The sequence below is a fragment of the Perca flavescens genome, chromosome 6 (genome assembly GCF_004354835.1).
Source record: "Perca flavescens isolate YP-PL-M2 chromosome 6, PFLA_1.0, whole genome shotgun sequence".
In the NCBI taxonomy this organism is placed as follows: Eukaryota; Metazoa; Chordata; class Actinopteri; order Perciformes; family Percidae; genus Perca; species Perca flavescens.
Genome location: NC_041336.1, coordinates 18440737 through 18460356, shown reverse-complemented (window position 1 = coordinate 18460356; position 19620 = coordinate 18440737). Strand labels below are relative to the sequence as shown.

The following is a 19620-nucleotide window of genomic DNA, read 5'->3' as shown; positions in this document are numbered from 1 at the left end:
AGAGCCTGTCCTATTTGCATAATATGCCTCTGTAAACTGGGGTGTATTAATGCTGCATTCACATTACTCCCAACTCAGGTCCCAGAGTTGGGAGATCGTTCTTTCGACTTCGGTGTGTTCACGAGCTTTTTAGTCTTAATAATAATAATATAATTAGTCTTAATGTGGGGCAAAACATGGCCGCTACAAAGAAGATGTTATCAGGGTTGATAAATAACTCCATTATTCCGACATCACATGAATGGGTCCCTCCCATGGTCCCTCCGCTGACAGCGGGGCGGAGCAAACATTTTATTTCCCAACATTTACGTCATTTGTATCTGGCCTGTGAGGTCCAATAGAAAGAGGAGACAAGAAAACAGTGTAGACCCAATGTGTAGACCCGGACAGCTTGCTCTAAACTGAAACAAAACGCCATCTTGAATATAAAAGGGGATTTAAACCGTGAGAAAACAGAAAAAGGGGTCATTGGATTAGATAAACTGTTATTTTTGTCTGTGTCTAAATCTTCCCGGGTTTCCCTTGAACAGTTTTAGTTATGTCTTTGGGCGTTTATAACAAAATTAAGGCGTATACGTGAGGAAATCGGCAAGGCACTTGTTAGCCTCTACCCAGCTAGCAAGGGGGAGGAGAGGGGCTTGAGGGTTATTTTTTTTCCGCAGCCGAAGTTGTTTGTTTATGTTATTCCAAACGGACATGTCCTCTTCAAACCCAGGTAAATTGCAATACAAGTCACAGTGGCAATTTAGTCACATAGTACGTTACTGCGCAACTGTTAATCGGTTATGGGCTTTTCTCACGCAGAGCTAAAGCGGACAATTTCCTAAAGATAGCGTGACAGCATCAGCTAAGTTAGCTTAGTAGCAAAGCTAATGCCACAGCATTGATAGCTGGTTATTGCATAACTTAGCTAAGTGTTAGCTTGCTAAAATGCTAGCCAGCTACATTAGCGGCTAACTCACTGTTAAATGTATAAATCTAAATTAGCTAACTTAACAGTTACGTTACCACGTTGCGGTTGGCTAGCTCGGTTTATGTGTTTGTTTTTAGGTTATGTGGCTCACAAGATTGATATATGTGTGCGATATGTAACGTTAGCTTAGTGCCGTGGTTGTTTTAGCATCTACAATCTACAAACACGAATTAAGAATATTTTATGTGGAGCTAACTTAATGTTGAATACACAGGTTCAGGATGTGAAATAAAACCGATGTTAGTTGTGTGCGTTAATGCTGATTTGGCCTTTGAGTATGGGCTCCAGTGAGTGGTTTTAGTTTCTTTTTGAGTGCTTCAGGCTCAATAGGAAATCTCCTGCAATCTCTGATACATTTCGTCTGTCTATGCCTCTGTGTTATTAATAGAGTTACCAGACCCAAATCTGGGTATGGGGGCAAGTGGGACCCAAGGAAGTGGCAGTGCTGTTGTACCAAAAGGGAACAAAAGAAGAGCTGCGTAAGTGTGTGTGGTGGTCACCTTTGTGCTGATGTGAATTTGCTGACTGGTTTTGTTTTTGACACTTGTGGTCAAAATTCTTATGAGATTATTTGTGTGAAACCACTGATGTGTCTCTTGTCTCACTATTACAGGCCAGACTTTGATGACGATGATGATGATGAAGGAAACAAGTTGTTCAGGTACATTTGTCTGTCTGTTCGGTCATAAAGCAAGATGAGGTGGTATATCAAGTGTTTTGATTATCTGGGCTACTGCAATAACAAGCAATGTTTTTCCTCAGGTGTGACGATGAAACAGGAGGCGGTAATGACAAAGAGCGCTTTGCCAGGTAGGAGGGTTAATTATGAGAAATAGATGTGTGTGTGTGAAGGGGGTGTAGGGGAGCAACACTTTTGATACAACGGTTTCCCCTACTGCTGCTCTCCCTTTCCTTTCAAAGTTTTGTTTTTCCTCTTACACGTTTTTATTTTGGTTATGATTTTGGGCCTGTGTTTTAGTGGGTTGGTTTCATTTCCAGGTTTTTGGAAGAAGATCAGAGTTGTGCAGATAAGGAAAAACAAGCCAGGTATGGCCTGTACCACTGTGGAAGGCTCCCTCTCCTGCTTGTATCCATATTAATATTGAATGCAGTGATCAAATACTATCCTGTCCTGCTAGGACCCCCCGCACATTGTCATTTTGCCAGCACAAAATTACTGGTATATTTCACCACTCTATGCATCTGTTTTGGTGCCTGTCAGAATGTTATGCTTCTTTGCCCAAGGCAGCTGGTTGTATCTCTCAGCCCACCACTGTTTTATGTGTCACTAACTGCTACGCTGTGTGTGACTCAGGGACTTTTTACACTTTGGTAATCCTTTCCTCTTGAGCAACTGTCTTCTCTCTTTTCTCTCCCCTCACTCAGGACATCCCAGTGGTCTTTCTCTTTCTGCATTTGCTCTCTTTTATCACACCAACTGGGCTCGAAAGACCAGACTCTCTTTCTTTCTCATTATCATTTTTATAGATAATTGATTTATAGTTTTGTGCGTCCATTATTTCACTCACCTTCTCTCATTCCCACCTTTTCTTCCCAGTTGGCATACTTACATTGCAGCATTAACTCTAAACTCTATTCCATGTTGTCCACCTGCCCGTCTGTTTCCCCCATCTCGATCCCTCCTATTCTCTCCACCTCTGCCACCCTCCCTCCCTCGTTTCCTCGCTTCAGGGAGAACCACAGTGAGATTGAGAGGCGGAGGCGGAACAAGATGACTGCCTACATCACAGAATTGTCGGACATGGTGCCCACCTGCAGTGCACTAGCACGGAAACCAGACAAACTAACCATCCTGCGAATGGCCGTGTCCCATATGAAGTCTCTGAGAGGAAGTGGCAATACCAACTCAGATGGGTCATACAAACCTTCCTTTCTCACTGACCAGGTATGAGCAACTGAGAGGGAGAAAAATGAGATGTGTAATATCAATTTTTTTTTCCGACTTGATTGAATTTATTGTGGGGAAATCTTAGAACTTGCTGAAAGCATGTTCAAAGCAGGCAACAACTTTGAACAAGGCCGTACTGCTTGTGTAGGATTCAACAAGTGTTTTTACAAGTAATGCTTTCAGCAGACAATATATAGGGGTGTCACGATTCTCCAAATCGACGATTCGATTTGACTTGTGATTTTAAGGTCACGATTCTATTCAATTTTCGATTTAAAATTGTTATTTTTCAACAGGGTGGCAATGCTACAAAAAAGAGCCACTAGATGGCAGAAGGGTGCTTTGCAACAACAGTTTGAGTTTCTCAGAGTTTACAGGGTGCAATTGAATGTACCATTAGTTTAATGAGGTGCACCTGATGGAACCATTGTGTCCTGTCGGAGCCCACATGCTTTGTTTGTTTACATAACTTACTCACGGGGGAAGGCAAAATGGTGCCACACCGGTGACTTCAAGGAAGCAGGAGGATTTTCCGGTTCTGTTGTTTCTCCGTCAACTCCGATGCTACCAGCCGGTAAACTACGCTGTGTCTGTCTACGTGTGCAGAGCAAGTAGGCGGGGGTGGAGGGAGAACAAAATACTAGGGGAATCTCCAATCCTGCTTATGATGTCGATAGTCGAAATCAAAAGATCATAAAATCGAAACCTGACACCCCTAATAACATACAGAATAAGCACCTGAAGGTATTTATATATACGTATTTGGGTAGTCACAAAAAAGTAAAAAAATGATAGCTCATTGTCCTTACTGCTTAGCTTGTCTTTGCTGCCATGTGTCTATAGGAACTGAAGCACCTCATCCTGGAAGCAGCGGACGGCTTCCTGTTCGTGGTGTCATGTGAGACTGGCCGCATTGTTTACGTCTCTGACTCCCTGACACCCGTCCTCAACCAGGCGCAGTCTGACTGGCTCGGCTCCTCCCTTTATGATCAGCTTCACCCAGATGACACAGAAAAGCTGAGAGAGCAGCTCTCTACTGCTGAGAATAACAACACGGGTACGATGCATATACATACACTAAATATGCTGACAGTAGTAGATTTGTTTTATTACTATTTATCTCAAAAGCGTCTCTTTTTGTCAATCTACTTTTTTTTTTTTTTAACAAATGATCCCCTTTTTAGACCCACGATTGAGTCAATTCTGTCTTTTGTTCACATTTAAAGGGAGGATGTTGGACTTGAAGACGGGAACAGTGAAAAAGGAAGGCCAGCAGTCGTCAGCCAGAATGAGTATGGGAGCCCGTCGATCATTCATTTGCAGAATGAGGTGAGAGTCATACTACAGTCAATTATCTAGTTCATTATGTATATTGATGTATGTCTTGATGCATACATTTTCCATGTGGTGGCCTGTGTGTATTTGCAGGTGTGGCTCTTGTCCCGTGGAACCGTTGTCCATGAACAGACTGAACTTCCTTAAGAATAGAAACAGGTGACCAAAACCAAACAGTTTTTCCTTTTGCTTTTTTATTTTTATTTTTTTAATTGCATTGGGATTACTGTGCATAAAATAAGCATACCTGGAGTAACCCAGTAGCAATAAGATGCACGTAATTTCAAAAATATTTCTGGCATAGACTGATGTTGCAGCATATGCTGTCATTTCTTCCTTCACCTCAGGAATGGTTTGGGTACAGCAAAGGAAGGGGAGCCCCAGTATGTTGTGGTCCACTGTACAGGATACATCAAGTCCTGGCCCCCTTCAGGTAAAACTAGTCATTTTCCAATGGTTGGCCTTATACAGCTATCTGTTAAGTTTGCTTCATAATATGTTTCAGGAGTATCTTTAACAGACGATGAATCGGAAAACACTCGGGGGAATCGCTACTGTCTGGTTGCAATTGGGAGATTACAGGTATGATGGATGCCTTGTGTGTAGAGATATGCACGTGTCTTTTGCACTGAAGCTAGTTGAGCAGCGACAATCATTTTTAACTAATTATTGAAGATCATTATTGAGTAGTATATGTTTGATACAAGAAAACAAAAGTTGTGTAATTGTGTAAATGTAACCTTTGGTATGGATTTTTACATCTTAACTGCAAATGTATATTCATCTCCAACAAACAGCAGTAATATTTCACCCTTATATTAACAATCTAAGAATAAAGTTACCTTTACTGGTGTTGTATTCTTTGGAAAACACATCTACCACAAGGCAGTATTTCATGGTCACAATCTACAGTTTTATCTGAAGTGGATTATGGCTCACGTTTGCACTGTTACAGTGAGTTTTGAAATTATTTTTGCTGTTAGCAGTTGGTTGTAGAACATTGATAATAGTCATGACTTTTGAGTAAGGAACACTCATACATAGATAACCAGTTGAAGTTGAACATATAAAAATATAAATTAATGTGATTCATGCACAATGCAGCTTTTAAAGTAGCTAATTTGTTTTGACCCATTAACCATTATGATGGTAGCTTATAATGCTTATGCTAAAAATTGGGTTTCATTTTCTTTTTTTTTTTTTTCTTCTCCTTTTTAGGTGACTTGTTGCCCAGGTGACACAGACATCAACAGTATCAGTGTTCCAGTGGAGTTCATCTCACGGCATAACTGCCAGGGCATGTTCACCTTCGTAGACCACCGCTGCGTGGCTGCTGTCGACTACCAGCCCCAGGTAAGACTCCCAGCTGGCGCAGATGTCGGGGACAGACAGCATCCTCTAAAAATCTTTGCACCAGAAGTAATGGTGGTGCTTTTATTATCTGCTGTGTGTTGCAGGAATTATTGGGGAAAAATATTCTCGAGCTTGCCCACCCTGAAGACCAGGGCTTACTGAGAGACAGCTTCCAACAGGTAGGACTATCTAAAAGTGCAGCTTTTTGAGGATTTTTATTTCTGTTTGTCTCTTGTGTTTGTACTACCATGTGAATGTGTTTACATGCACTTACAAGAATAAAAGAATAGATGACTACATGTAGCAATTTTGTAATCAGAATAAATGAGACTAAAAGTAGCTTCCTATAAGTCTAAATCAGCCACTTTCTACAGCTAAAAAGTTGACTATTGGTAAAATTCAATTACCGGTGTGTTAGCTGATATCTACCTATAACTGTGTTTCTCGTGTGCATGTAAACCTACTGCTCATTGATTATGAAAACGCCTAATTATAACTTTGGCATGCTGGATTATTGTCCACAGGTGGTGAAGCTGAAGGGGCAGGTTCTGTCAGTGATGTTTCGGTTTCGCTCCAAATCGAGAGAATGGATCTGGATGAGAACCAGCTCCTTCACCTTCCAGAACCCGTTTTCAGAGGACATTGAGTATATCATCTGTACCAATGTCAATGTCAAGTGAGTCACACACTGACTTTACCAATTCCCATGATTATGTAACATGGTTACAAAATCAAATACAGTACATAATGAAACCATTGATGTCTTGAAAACTGTTGTGAAAGATCCCCCTGTCTGAATGCTTACCTATCGCCCTCAATCCCCAGTTCCTCTTACACCCTTACCGCAACCTCTTTTAATAAACCACACACTGATCAATCTCTCCCTGCACCTCTCCTCTGAACCCATCTCTGATTGTGGGGCAGTAGAAACTCGACTCAGGACCCCCTCACTCCCATCTCCTCCCCAGGGGGTTCGCTGCCCCCCTCCCTGGGCCAGAGCAGCCCAAACTGCCCTCCTGTAATGCTCAGCCCTGGACAGGTGGCCGCCAGGTGAGACCAGGCCTGGCCTGACTATGCTCCCCTGCATGGGAGAACAGGGGCTGCTTCTTCATGGGAGACACTACTGCTGTTTCTAGCAAACTACAGTCCTTCTCTTTTTGTTTAATATTTCCTACTCTGGGTGATTCTTCTCTCCATTGTACTCGTCTCTCTTCTCCTGTAGTATTAGAAAAATGGTGCTGTCGTCTAATAAGAAGCATGTATTGTAGTAAGTAGTGAATATGGACTTTTACCACAGGTGGAGTAGCATGTTAGCGGTATGTATTTGTACAACAGACCTTTTGTGTCACTGTCTTCCTCCTCTCTCTTTATTTCTCTTTTATGTTGCCATGGTGACCGGTGACGGGTCGGGTGCTATTTTGTCAGCAGGTGTTTGTGCTTTCTCACTCAACAGTTGTGGGCATGGGAATGAGGCTTTTTCTCTTTCTCTCTCTCTCTTTCTCTGTTTCCTTGTTCAGGCAGTTACAGCAGCAGCAGCAGGCCGAGCTAGAGGGAAGTGGAGCCAGAGATGGTCTGTATGAGGCAGGACCAATCACCCTCTCACAGGTTAGGCCATGCACGTACAGTATGGGCACACATTTTTTGATTTAACCTATATTTGTACATGTAATCTCATTGAGACACAGGGTCTTAGTCTCAAGAGAGACCTGTATGTTTGATTGAAGCATAGATTACTTATTGTTTCTCTTGGGTCCCTTGCTGTAATATCTGGCCAGGCCTGTTTTATGGAAACAGTGGCAGGATGTTGATTATTTGCTAAGCCGGAAAACAGAACCGGATGTTGGGAGGGATCCATTATCACAACTGAACTGCCTGCTGTTCATGCTTAAAGGTGCAATATGTAATACTGACAGCTAGTGTTTAAATAAATAATAAATAAATAAATAAATACAAATTACTGGAGTGAGTCTTACTGCTGTCTCCATCTTTCAAATACATCTCCAATTTTTACCCGGGGTTTAAGTCAAGTGTCTGTCTGTCTGTCTGTCTGTCTGTCTGTCTGTCTGTCTGTCTGTCTGTCTGTCTGTCTGTCTGTCTGTCTGTGCGTGCGTGCTTTGGCACAGATCATAAGATATAGTTGGTGTAGCAATGTCAGTTAAACTGTCATGGAACTGTGCCACAATGTTAAACTGAAACTAGTCTCGCTTTGCCAGACCCTCCCCCAAAGCGCATTGAAGGAGGGTCTGGCTACTCCACATGGCATTTCTTTAAACTAATCAGAATCGTCATGGGCGGTGCTAAACTCCGCACAGAGCCGCTGCAAAAATAGGCGTGTGAGAGAAAACTCAGATAGTCTAGCTAGCTGTAGGAGCAGTTAACCATAGTCCTCATAAATCCACCGAATTTAAAATTCCAACACAAAGAAAGCGGAAAGAGACGGAAAATACATTCATCCGACGGAATTTCCTTGGAAAACACAACAAATTTAATTGTACTGGAGCGTTAAGGAATTGTTGATTTTCAAGCATTTTAATTTGTAGATTGAGATGATGAATGTCAAAATTTGAGACCGGTCCATTTTTCACCAAGGTAAGTGTAATCCCTGACTGATGCTTTTGGTGGTCCCCAGATGTCGGTGCAGCCAGTGACAGCGGCAGTGCCAGACCACAGCAAGAGCCTTGAGAAGCCAGAGCTGTACCCTTCTCTTTTCCAAGGCCCAGATCAGACCAAGGGCCTGCCCTCCACCTCCATTGCTACCACACAGATCTACCCTCCAGCCAATAACTTTGCTGCTAGTCGTTCCAATGATGCATACAGGTAGGAAGTCTTCTATGTGTATATGTGTCTGTTCATTTGTTTACATGTACACCTAATGACTAGATCACCACTCCCCTCTGGCAGGAGTCTTCTGTCCATCAAAACCTCCCGCCACAAAAACTGTTTCTTTCCAACTGCAGTCAACAAGGCACAGGACCCCCCACTGAGAGACTCTTAACCCCCTACCCACAGTCACTACACGTTACATTAACACACATCATGGACTATTATCCCTGACCATTTCATATATTGTATATACTGACAAGTTTAATACATCCCCTGATTAACATTTTTGCACACCCTACACAAACTGTACAGTTTTCTTTTCCTTTTCATGTGTATTGTATGTAGCAAATACACCAAGGCAAATTCCATGTAAGTGAAAATAAATCGTATTCTGATGTTAAACCTGAAGGTAATACATCTAATCAGTTTCTTGAAGCAGTTAATGCCATTTACTAGAGCTAGCAGGGCCACTTCTTTTTATGATATTGGCTTGTGTGCAACAACAGGCCATAGGAAAACTCCCAGTTCTTTTAAATGTGAGTCTGCCAAATACTAAAGTCGAAATGAAGTGTATAGGAGATCAAAAGGTTATCACATGTGCTTTAAGTGGTTGCAGATGCTGCCTGACAAAGATATTATATTCAGAATATATTTCTGAAAGCACTTATTGTATGTCTCAAATATTCACCGTTATGTTGACTTTGAATATAATGTCTTTATTTGCTGCTAAACTTGAATTCACAATAGCTTTTTGGCATAAGAAGTGGTTTCCATGGTTATTTTCAACAGATTTCCTAACATTGATATATGGGGGAACAGTTTTTTTATGTTGTTTTGCCCAGTATATGATCACTCCTTTCACTTTTGTCGGCAGGCCAGTCAGCATGACTCCACAGATGGCACAGCCAGCCCACTCAGCAGGGCAGATGCTTGCTCAGATGTCTCGTCAGAATGGAGCCCCCCAGTCAGTTCCCCCCTCTAGCACTGGCAGCCCCCTCCATGGAGGACCAGCAGGAGGATGGCCTGGAGCTGCAGCTGGAGTTAGACCACAGTTTAATAACCAGGTAAGCCAGTACAACAAGATTCATTATCTGACTTTAGTGGTATGTTTTAGTCAATCTTTGTTCACAAATGATACTTTTCTCTGTCTATCCTAGTTATTAATAGGGTTGAGTACCAAATTCATTACTTTTTAAGCACGGATAAAATTGCCTTTTTTTTTTTTTTTTTTTTTTCTCTCGTTTTTGACGCCTTTTTTTCACAGTTTGTTTTTGCTTTTTCCAACGTTTTAAATTGTAAAATTTTTCTTTACATTTTCAGCGCTTATTTCTATGTCCCATATTTTCTGATATAAAACAAAAATTGGAAACGGGTCAATTTGACCCTAAGTCAACACGGGGTTAATATTGAGTATCAAAAAATGCATGATCATTCAATACCAATTTTCAATACCTTAGGAGTAAATCTCATGAGCATTAGTGAGCCAATAAGCATGCAGCCATACTTCTACCAAGATCTAATGATGTTTGTGATTGGCTGTCTAACATTACACTTTGCGGAGGCATGCATGAAAAACTCTACGTTACAGAGACGGGGCTCATTTGTGTAATATATTTTGAGAGGCTGCACTACAATGTGCGTCACATAGTCTAGTTGTAAAGGAGTGAACATTTTTCAACGATACCCAGCTCTAGTTATTAATCACACATTACTTATTTAACATCGACCCCACCTATCTACTGTTCAGACTAAATGGAGTCACTCTTCCTATTCTAACCAGCAGGTGGCTCCCCAGGCAGCAAAGACCATGTCTCCACAGTTTGCTCCCATGGGAGGATTTGGCAGTGGTTCTTCCAGCTCTTTTGGCCAGATGCCTACAGGTGCTGCTCCCACCCCAACCAACAATGCAAACTACCCGCCCATTAATGCACGTGCCAGCCTAAGCACCAATGGTTATGGTAGGTTATGTGCATTTGTGTGAATCTGTGTCTCTGTGTTATACTGGTGCATCCTCTCATCCTTCTGTACTTTATCTCAGATGGCTCTCAGTCTGGAGCACAGTTCCCCTCTCGAGCAGCGGAGGCAGTGTGGCCCCAGTGGCAAGGCCAGCAGCACTCGCAGAGTAATGGCGAGCAGCATCCTCATGCTCAGGGCAACCAGCAAGACATGTTTCCTGTGAGTGATAAAAGTTTTATCTCTCAAGCAATTTATTATCCCTCTCTCTGTCACTTAAAATGTATCTCTTTGTCTCTTTTTATTTTTGTTCAGGATGTGTTGTCTATGCTGGACCAGCCTGCCAACTTTAACGGCGATGACTTTGAGATTCCCATCTACCCTTCGTTCGGCCAGTGAGCTGGTCAATACTTCTCAGCTGGTCTACCCCTTTGTCTTCTTGAGTGTTTTTGCCGTCACTCTTTCTTATTTTATATAGCTCTTCTGCTCCTCTTTTCTTCCTGCTCCTGAGAGTAGCACTCTTCCCTTGCTTTGCATGGCTTAAATTGCACTGCCACAAGCCAGTTAAAGATGGAGGGATATATTTGACGTCAGATATAAAGGGGAGGAAAATCAAGGATTTGCTACTGACTAAAAGATAATTATTTTAACAATATTCAAGCCATTGTAAGTGAATTCTCTAACTAGCACTGCCCAAAGCTAAACAACCTATGGTGTGTGTATATATATATATATATATATATATATATATATATATATATATATATATATATATATATATATATATATATATATCTCTTACACTCATAAACATACACAGGAAGTAAACACATACACACCACGGCCTTTTATTCTAATGTGTTTCTAGTTTTTCTCAGGCATTGATAGAAAGTGTATTTTGCTGTTTATTCTTTTAGCATGTAGACTAATCACTCCAATCATTGATTTAAACTCTCAGGAAATTGCAGGGATATACAGCTTTGGTGATTTCATTTTTAATTCTCAGCTGTTGCACGCAAACCACCACTGTCTGTGCTAACCTCACTCACAGTTTTAAATCCACAGCATGTCACTGCATGTCAGCACCGCTTTCATGAAGCGCTTCTACAATGTGTAGATTTATACTTACTGAGTACAGTTTTCTATGTACATTGATGGCTTCACTTATAAATTTAATTATTTTGTCTATCCTCTTAAGGAAGATGTGAGTTTTTTTTTCTTCATTGAATGATGTCCTTTAACAACAACATACGCACAATGTTACAATGGCTACATACTGTTGATCTATGTACCCATTGTAAATGTATACAATCTATTTTTCTTTGCCTACATTAACATATATACAGTATGCATGTGTGTATGTATGTGAAATGGATGCGTACAGTATCATTATCAGCTGTAACACAGTCGTAGGGTTTCTGACTCGCTTGATATTCTTTCTGTCACCCTGCATTACCCTGTACCAAGTATGGGCTTTTTGTACTCCTTTTGTAAAACATATCACACAGCAATAATTAACAAGCAGGAATTGTGTACTTTTTAAAGCCATTTTTTATTTGTTGTCATAAATGTTTTTCTTGATTGTTATTTCAAAATGGAGAGGTGCGATAGTAATGTTTGATTTAAAGGAGAATTCCGGCCGATTTTTTTTATTTTATTTTTTAACCTGAATCTCGATCACTAGATGTCTTCGAGTAGTATCGTTCGGGTGGGAAATAAACGACCAAAATTGGTGCTAGCAAGCTGGAGTTGCTGCAGCTAATGCCCATTGCTAGCCTCGTGAGACCGTCCTGATCTCGCGAGCTCCAGTTTTCCACTCGCAGATCAGTCTGGCATCTTGAGATAGAGAAAATTTGGAGCCGTTAGCCAAACGACCGGGCCAATCAGCGTTGGTTTTGAGGTGGTTTAGGTGGTGATAGACAGATGGTTTATCCAATCAGCTAACCAGTATTTTCAGACAGCGGTAGCCCTAATTCTGTTAGCCGCTCGCTAATGCTTTTTTTCTCTTGGATCCTTCTTTTGGAATATGGTCCGGGAACCTAAAACGGTGTCTTTTATTCCTAAATTCTCGTTACACAAATGGCAAATATCCTTTACCGACATGTTGCTTGCATGCTGAGCTTACGAGCTATGCTTTGCCTGCAGCAGCAGGGGCGGGCTTGTGGTTGTATTTTCATACGCTTCGTGGATCTGATTGGTTGATTTGGCCCGTCTATCACCAACATAGGTGATAGACAGATGGTTCATCCAATCAAATAACCAGTATTCCGCCCCTTCCCAAAAGTTCTCCAACGGAAAGTTCCCAGATGGATATGCCGAGCAAATGCGAAGCAATCCATCTGGCGGAGTCAGGTTAGCCCATTGCTCCCAGTTAGCTAAAATGCCAGTTCTGGGTGCATATTCTAAAGAGTGCCTTTGTGCCTCTTAACAGACACAAAATGCAATTAAAATTTCTGTGCAACATGAACAGGGCCCTTACGTGACAACAAGATGCGTTTTCAACTCAGACATTATGAAGAAACGGTTTAAAATTTAAATTGTACTGTCACCTACCTCTTTTTCCATCGCATTCTTCTTCAGCCGGTCCCATTGTATTCCATCTGTGTCGTCATCCTTCTCAAAATGCTAGCTGCAAATGCGGTGATCTTCATCGCGTAGTACTTGTATGTGAGTTTGCACATTTTTTTTTTTTTTTTTTTTTTTTTTTCTTTCCTGTCGACAGTACTTGGTGACATCTCGTGATCAAGATTCAGGTAAAAATCGGTTGGAATTCTCCTTTTTAATTGGAAAGTATTTTATTGTTATTTGTGAGACTTGATGATCTCTTGAGCTCTCCATTGCCCTATTCTGTATTTAATTAATGGTTTGATCAGGGTATTCAGGCTTAAAATGGAATAAACAGAGCTTAAAACAATATGATCTACAAGCGAGCCCTTTAAAAAAGAAAAAAAAAGCACTCGTTTGTGACAGACATTTAGATCTTTGTCAACAAGTTCCAATCACCTGTGTTTTACAATCATTTTTGGTAAGTTTGTATTATAGAAGAATGTTGTGGTATGAAAGATAATGTTTCTCAAATATTTAGATTTTTAATATGTGGAACTAGTTTAAATTTGACCCTTTTTATGACAGATCTCCATTGTGTGAAACACTCGCACACTTATGACAAATTATGTAATTATATGTAAACCAATGTTGATAATTGTCCATCTTCACGGAGATGGTATGTTGGTTAATGTGTTGTCTTTATTGGTTGCTCTGTATCCAGGTTGCTTTTCCAATGATGTGAACTTTTATCACTCATAGAAACACAAATATATACTGTATATGAAATGTTAAACCAGAGAAAGAAATGTTTGGTTTTGTATTAAATTGTTGAAAGTGCAGATGTTTTGAATTGAACACGCTTCTTTTCAGCTGTGGTAGGTCATAGTGGTGGTAGTCAACACATGGCATCATTTAATCCTTAATCACAAAGTTGTATATATTTCCAGTCCTGTTCATTATGGCTGTTTGAGCAGTGCACTCTACTGATCACACTCATGCAAGAGTCATGGCTGTTTTCAGTTACATCCATGCATGTATTCACTTCCTCGAAACAGTTTTATGTTCTTAATTGGTGAAGAAACAAAAGCCATCTTGCTTTGATTGGGCTGGATCTGTTTTCTTTCCCTATTCTGTATATCTGTGTGTATCTCCTGGGATCAGTTTCCGACTTCGTCTTTCCTCTTTCACAGCCTGGGGGTGCAAACGGATGGCATTAATGCTAGTACTGGTCGAAGATAGGTTTACTGTGCCCTGTTAAAGTTGCACTTGAGTGACGTCTTGTGCTGTAAATCTTGTTTTGCCAGTATCCTCTCACCACATACTGACTCTTGTTTTCTCAGATCCCCCGTTGTGTGTGTGTGTGTGTGTGTGTGTGTGTGTGTGTGTGTGTGTGTGTGTGTGTGTGGGCGGCATCAGAATACAAGCAATCTGCATTTTTTTTTTGGTTAGGATCAGTTTCAACCCCTCTCAAGTGGATTGCCACTAAGGCATCCTATTCTCTTTCCTCAACCTTTTCAATTTCCTTTCCTTATCTTGACTACTCTATACTTCTTATATTCCACCAATTTTAGATTATAAAATAACAAAAACATTGTGTGGGGGTATTTGTAGGGTGCACTGATTGCTTCAGTATGGCATCTTAATCTGCACCCCACATTTCTTTATAACGCTTTAAAATCCAGTGTTTTGACTCCGCCACGTTTCTGTAGTGTTGTCGTGTGTCCATACCTTGTACTGACCAGGGATCCAGTGACTCCTGTTAAGGTGTCATCTCCTGTAAAGGTCTTCTCTCCTGTAGAGACCAGAGAGATGCCTGGGTGTTCTAATCTCAGGAACGGCCTGATTGTTACCAAACTCCTTATTAACTATTCATGGAGGACACGGGTGCCAAATGGGGCTCTGTGTGTCCACCAGGCTATCTTGTCTTTGGGAGGACAGTAGGTGTCAATGTTGGGAGAAGGAAAAAGAGACCAAGACGTAGAGGAATGCATTGTTTAATTCAGAAAACAAACCGAAGAAGAGTTGGGGTCAATGGATTGTATGTGAGCATCAACAGAAGAGCTGGTAGAGCCCATTCAGATATAGATATACTGGATTTTTGAATAATCAAAGCACGAGCAAGAGGGAAGTAAACAGATGAGACGCCGACTGAGGAATAGATGGACTTTAATTTGTTTTGGTAGATTTGTCAACATGGACCCTCCAGTCCTCCCCGTGTCCAGGTTGGATGTGGATGTGGACCTTGGTTTTGCCTTCTTCTTCTTCTTCCTGCTCTGCTTCTTCTTGTTGGTGACCATAGTCCGCTGCGCTCAGATGGTGCTTGACCCTTACAGTAATATCTCTGTCACGACATACCAGGAGGAGCAAGAAGAGGAGTGATGGACCTACACATTTTACAGTAAATCCATAACGCCATCTATTCAAACTCAAATGGGATAACAAAAATTAGTAGCCGCAAGCCAAAGAATATATTGAGGCCTCTTTTATGACCGAGTCAGTCCGGTGGAGTTTTGTCCGACACTTTTTCAACTTTTATATAGTTTAAACTTTCTACCTATTTATATCAACCTTTTTGGGTTTAGTACAAAAAGGTGTATACCAGCAGCATCCAAAGACTACAAATAACGTAAGTATGCAATGTAAATTACAAATTATATTTAATATTTAGTGTTGTGTGTACTTATGGAGGTATTTATGGTTTAAAGTAAAAAATAAACTCAAAGAGAGACAATGTAGTTGTTTGAAACTCATTGCAATTTTGTTGAAATGTAACTATTTAAAATGACTTAACTATGTGACTATTCTGTGTGCTGTATAGTCTATGGTTTAATTAGACATAATTACATCTTCTAACCATCTAAATCTATAAATTTGAAAACTAATGATTCAATCCAGGTACTGCCTTTCTGGTGTGATAAACATAAAGGCCTGCATATTGAAAATCAGAATAAAGTAGTACATATAAAGTGTTGGTTAACCTCAACTGGTAAATAAAACTAAACACAATAATCAACGATCACTGTTCTCTGACCAGAGCCTGTACATTTAATCAAATGTACAATTTCATGACCATACAAAAAAAGGCATATCTCACCAGCAGGTAACCCATTCTATTCACCTTGTATCAGGCCAACATACAAACAGCCAAACCTTTTAGCCTACTTTAACTACAGAGAACAGAAAGGCTGACTCCATGAGATCAAGTGTGATTTATTAGTCATACCAGAATATACATTGTGAAAAGTTGCTTTATAAACACAAGAGGCGAATGCCTCCCCTTCCACACTAATAGGGCACAGATGTTTCAAAGTTCTCAATGATAGAACTATAATGCAAAACAGATGTTCTGCTGTTTTCCCCAAAGTGTTATAGCTTTTGCACACACTTTCATGCAATTTGCGTGTTATAGAACAAATTGAATAACCCCTAGCTTGTAACATGTGTTGGTAATTCATCAGTGGTGTTTCAATCATAATAATAGGCAGAGTCAAGAAAAAAACAGGACGGATTATTCATGTGCATCTTGAAGTGGCTCTCAAAAGTGAATTGAAATCAGCTATTACTGTTTAATAGCCTAGTAATTAAAACTACTGGACAGGAATAATGCAAAAGGTAAGAGTCACAGAACAGCCTATAAAGCTTTTTTCAGTGCCTCTCAGTCAGATGTGAATTTTTCACAGTTTTTTCAGTTTGTTTTAAAAGGGAAATTACTTATATAGCATTAAACGCTTTAAGGCCATGAAATTGCACCTCCTATAATGAATGAATCAATGAATGAGTAAGTACTCGACAATCTCCTGGTATCATTCAGAAACTCCACAATTAGCGCCAATTAATTCTAGTTAATCAACTAATTGCCATATGTCATTTCAGGGTATTTTGGTATCTTGTGATATAGTTTACTCTCAAAGTAGTACTTGCAACACTGGAAAGTGGGAATGTTTAATGACACACTTTATAATTATTCCTGGCGCAATTGTATTTATCAGAATATATTACTGTTATTAAATGTGTTGGCAGTACATTTATTTCAGTATTCTTGACCATGACATTGTTGGACAAAAGACCACGGTCTGGATGAATACTTAATTCTGATTGGCTACAGGTTGTCCATTAAAACGTGATATTCCTACTAACGAGTTCTGGTGAAACTGATTTGTTTACCGCTCTAAATTAATGCGCTACATTAAATGAAAAAGAAAATGTGAATCTGTTATTTCCAATGTAGCATAACGTTAGCTTTCTGGGTCGTAGCTGTAGCTGCCTGAGCCAAAGGGTTCTATGAGCTGAGTGAGAGATACGTTGACACCTCGTCGGGCATTAACAACAACAATCCTAGCTAACCCTTTTACCTGACATGAAGAGAAATTTAGGCGCTCTGTCCTCAGCATCATCCTCGCACAGTTGCACGATTTGAAATACCTGGATAAACCGCGTGGGCGGAGCTTTCACAGAGCCCAACACCGCCCACTCCGAATACACTGGAAAGCAAAGCATGCACTCCTTATTGTAGCTAACTGGCGGGTAGCATTAGCTAGCTAACCTTATGTTTGCGAGCAGACAGGATGGAAAGCAGCGATGGGTGAGTGTTGAGTGCTGTCTCTTAATTAAGTTCAGCGTGTGATGTGTCTTTGAGGACACCAGAGGACACCATGCTGTTTGTTTTCCAGACACCTGCACCAGTCAGTCAAGAGATAGACTTTCTCCATGCTAATGCTAGGCTAACGAGCTAGTCTGCTGTTGTAGGCTTCAATTTGATGTCTTTTAGCTGCTCTGCTCGCCCAGATTTTTCTTAATAAAGTACCAGTAAAGTTATGGTGGGTTAAACTAGCAGTTACTCTGTCTGCCGAGATTAAATCGGAAAATATCCAGCTAATTTAACATGGTTTTGCCTATAAACTGTCCCTTGTTGTGCTAAGCAGTAGCAGGCGACTCTCCAATTCGGATTCTTGCAGCGTCAAGATTACATTTACACTGACTAATTGTTATTTTAAGTATATAATAGCCATCTGCCACATCATTAGCAACTCTACGTTTTTTCGCATTTGTTTTAGGTTGGGAGAGCAGTTATCATCAGCCTCTGTGTGCTTGGGTAAACAAACTGTATCAACATTATTAGTCAGGCTGAAATAGTGGAAGCAGTGTTTTGTACACATGTGTCCAATGTGCAAGGTTTAAACTGCAGCCCAACTTAGTCAGTAGATGATCTCAGTCTGCACTGCACGCATTGATGCTTTACATGTAGCTAGTGATGCAGTGCCTCCATCACACCACAGACACATTGCCATGTAATTTACATGACAAAAATAAGGCAGAAATAAGTAATGTTTTTTCTTGGAATTGATGACAAATATCAGCACACATTTCTCATGAGTATTTGCAGACATTACAAGCAGGGTTACAACTAGGGTTGAGCGATATGTTAGGAGTCATCATTATGGTATTAATATGGATGGAAGGGTATGTTAAATCACATATAAAATAATCATACTGCATACTGCTGTCAAAAAACAATGACTTGTCTTTCGGTGTTGTGTATCAGATCAAACTCTTTAAATGTGCTAAAAAAAAGACATACCTCCTAAAAAAAGAGGGGACACTGAATTTCCAAAGACATTTCATTTACAACAACAGAGGTACATTTTTTTATCAAATAATTGATTAATTGACTAATTGCTTTAGGAGTATTAGGATATATTTACAAAAAGGTGATCAAATAAATGAAAGTCATACTTCTATTCTGTTGCTTTGACTGCCAAGTGACATGCTGATAACAACAACAGCAACAAAACATCCTGAAATGTAAATTGTACAGGTAAAAAAATTGGCAGTAGTGGTAGACTGATAGAGTAGTAATTTTTAAACAACAATTTGCTGTGCAATTAATCATTTCAGAATGAGACTTAAAAGACTTTTGTAGGTATTTCAAATTATGTTAACTCCTCAGAATGGAAGTGGATAGCTGGGACTCCAATCTCGAGGAAGAGCTGGGCATTTCTTTGGATGAGCTGAAGAAGTGGATTGACGATGCTGTGGATAAGAGCGAGATTGTGCAGAAGAAAAAGGCTCAGCTGACGGAGCTGAAAGAATGGGTAGAGAAGAAAGAAGAAGAGGAGGCGATGACAGACATGCTTCTTACCGATGCCAACAAGTAAGTAGACATCTTAGAAATTTTTTCCCAAAGTCTGTTTATTTGATTTATTTAGTCATGTGATTTTAGTCTATATACAATATTTTTACAAGGATGTATCTCTTCTGTATTTTAGTGTTTATTATTTTTATATATCTTATCAGTTGCTAGCATTTATACTATGTGGGTAATTGTGCTACTTTTTTGTTAATGTACACCTTGGAATGTCTCTTTATCCATTTAAAAGTTTTGAGGACTGTTAGGTGAAGATAAACCTGGAGACACTATCATACACAGGCATGATTTATAAAGTTAACACATGTAGAACCACTGTTCAGAACTTGCACATTCTTTAACGGCACTTTGAGTGTACTTTTGAGAAGTCTATACGACAAATGGAGAAGTTGTGGATAATTGTGTAAAAGTCAGCTGTTCGAATCAGCTACTATATAAAAGGAAAATGTAGCAGGTAGCATTGACGAAGCATAGAGCCAATCATTTAGTGCACACAACATCCAACAGATGTGGCACTGCTAGTGCTACAAATGATGACATTGTTTGTACCTCTCTTAACTTTTCATAATGGAAACTAAAATA

General features: G+C 40.1%; 2 protein-coding genes across 8 annotated transcripts in view; both read left to right on the top strand.

Annotated features, from left to right (window-relative positions):
* Positions 1 to 357: 357 nt before the first annotated feature.
* Positions 358 to 11543, top strand: arnt (aryl hydrocarbon receptor nuclear translocator). Of its 7 annotated transcripts, none has more exons than XM_028580274.1 (21): positions 358 to 715; positions 1362 to 1452; positions 1587 to 1634; positions 1736 to 1783; positions 1973 to 2020; positions 2666 to 2879; positions 3726 to 3939; positions 4109 to 4211; positions 4311 to 4376; positions 4565 to 4650; positions 4723 to 4799; positions 5436 to 5570; positions 5675 to 5749; positions 6095 to 6246; positions 6498 to 6620; positions 7088 to 7175; positions 8200 to 8387; positions 9268 to 9457; positions 10174 to 10351; positions 10432 to 10568; positions 10662 to 11543. In XM_028580274.1, exons 1-21 carry the CDS (start codon positions 679 to 681, stop codon positions 10743 to 10745), a joined length of 2382 nt encoding a protein of 793 aa, XP_028436075.1. In that variant the 5' UTR covers positions 358 to 678; the 3' UTR covers positions 10746 to 11543. The 7 variants fall into 7 exon arrangements, with proteins under 7 accessions (XP_028436075.1, XP_028436076.1, XP_028436073.1 ...); XM_028580275.1 differs by having other exon boundaries at positions 6495 to 6620; positions 10177 to 10351; XM_028580272.1 differs by having other exon boundaries at positions 6495 to 6620.
* A 5604-nt stretch (positions 11544 to 17147) lies between these two features.
* The window catches only part of setdb1b (SET domain bifurcated histone lysine methyltransferase 1b), a 14518-nt gene continuing 12045 nt past the window's right edge, over positions 17148 to 19620 (top strand). The window contains exons 1-2 of the mRNA XM_028580769.1: positions 17148 to 17475; positions 18841 to 19044. Coding sequence (XP_028436570.1) covers positions 17459 to 17475; positions 18841 to 19044 — 221 coding nt within the window. The 5' untranslated portion in view covers positions 17148 to 17458. The remainder of the gene's footprint in view (positions 17476 to 18840; positions 19045 to 19620) is intronic.

Coding starts and splice junctions, on each gene's coding strand:
- arnt (XM_028580272.1), top strand. CDS start 679: ATGTTATTCCAAACGGACATGTCCTCTTCAAACCCAG. Junction 1,635..1,735: donor GAAGGAAACAAGTTGTTCAG/GTACATTTGTCT, acceptor GTTTTTCCTCAG/GTGTGACGATGAAACAGGAG. Junction 3,940..4,108: donor TGCTGAGAATAACAACACGG/GTACGATGCATA, acceptor TCACATTTAAAG/GGAGGATGTTGGACTTGAAG.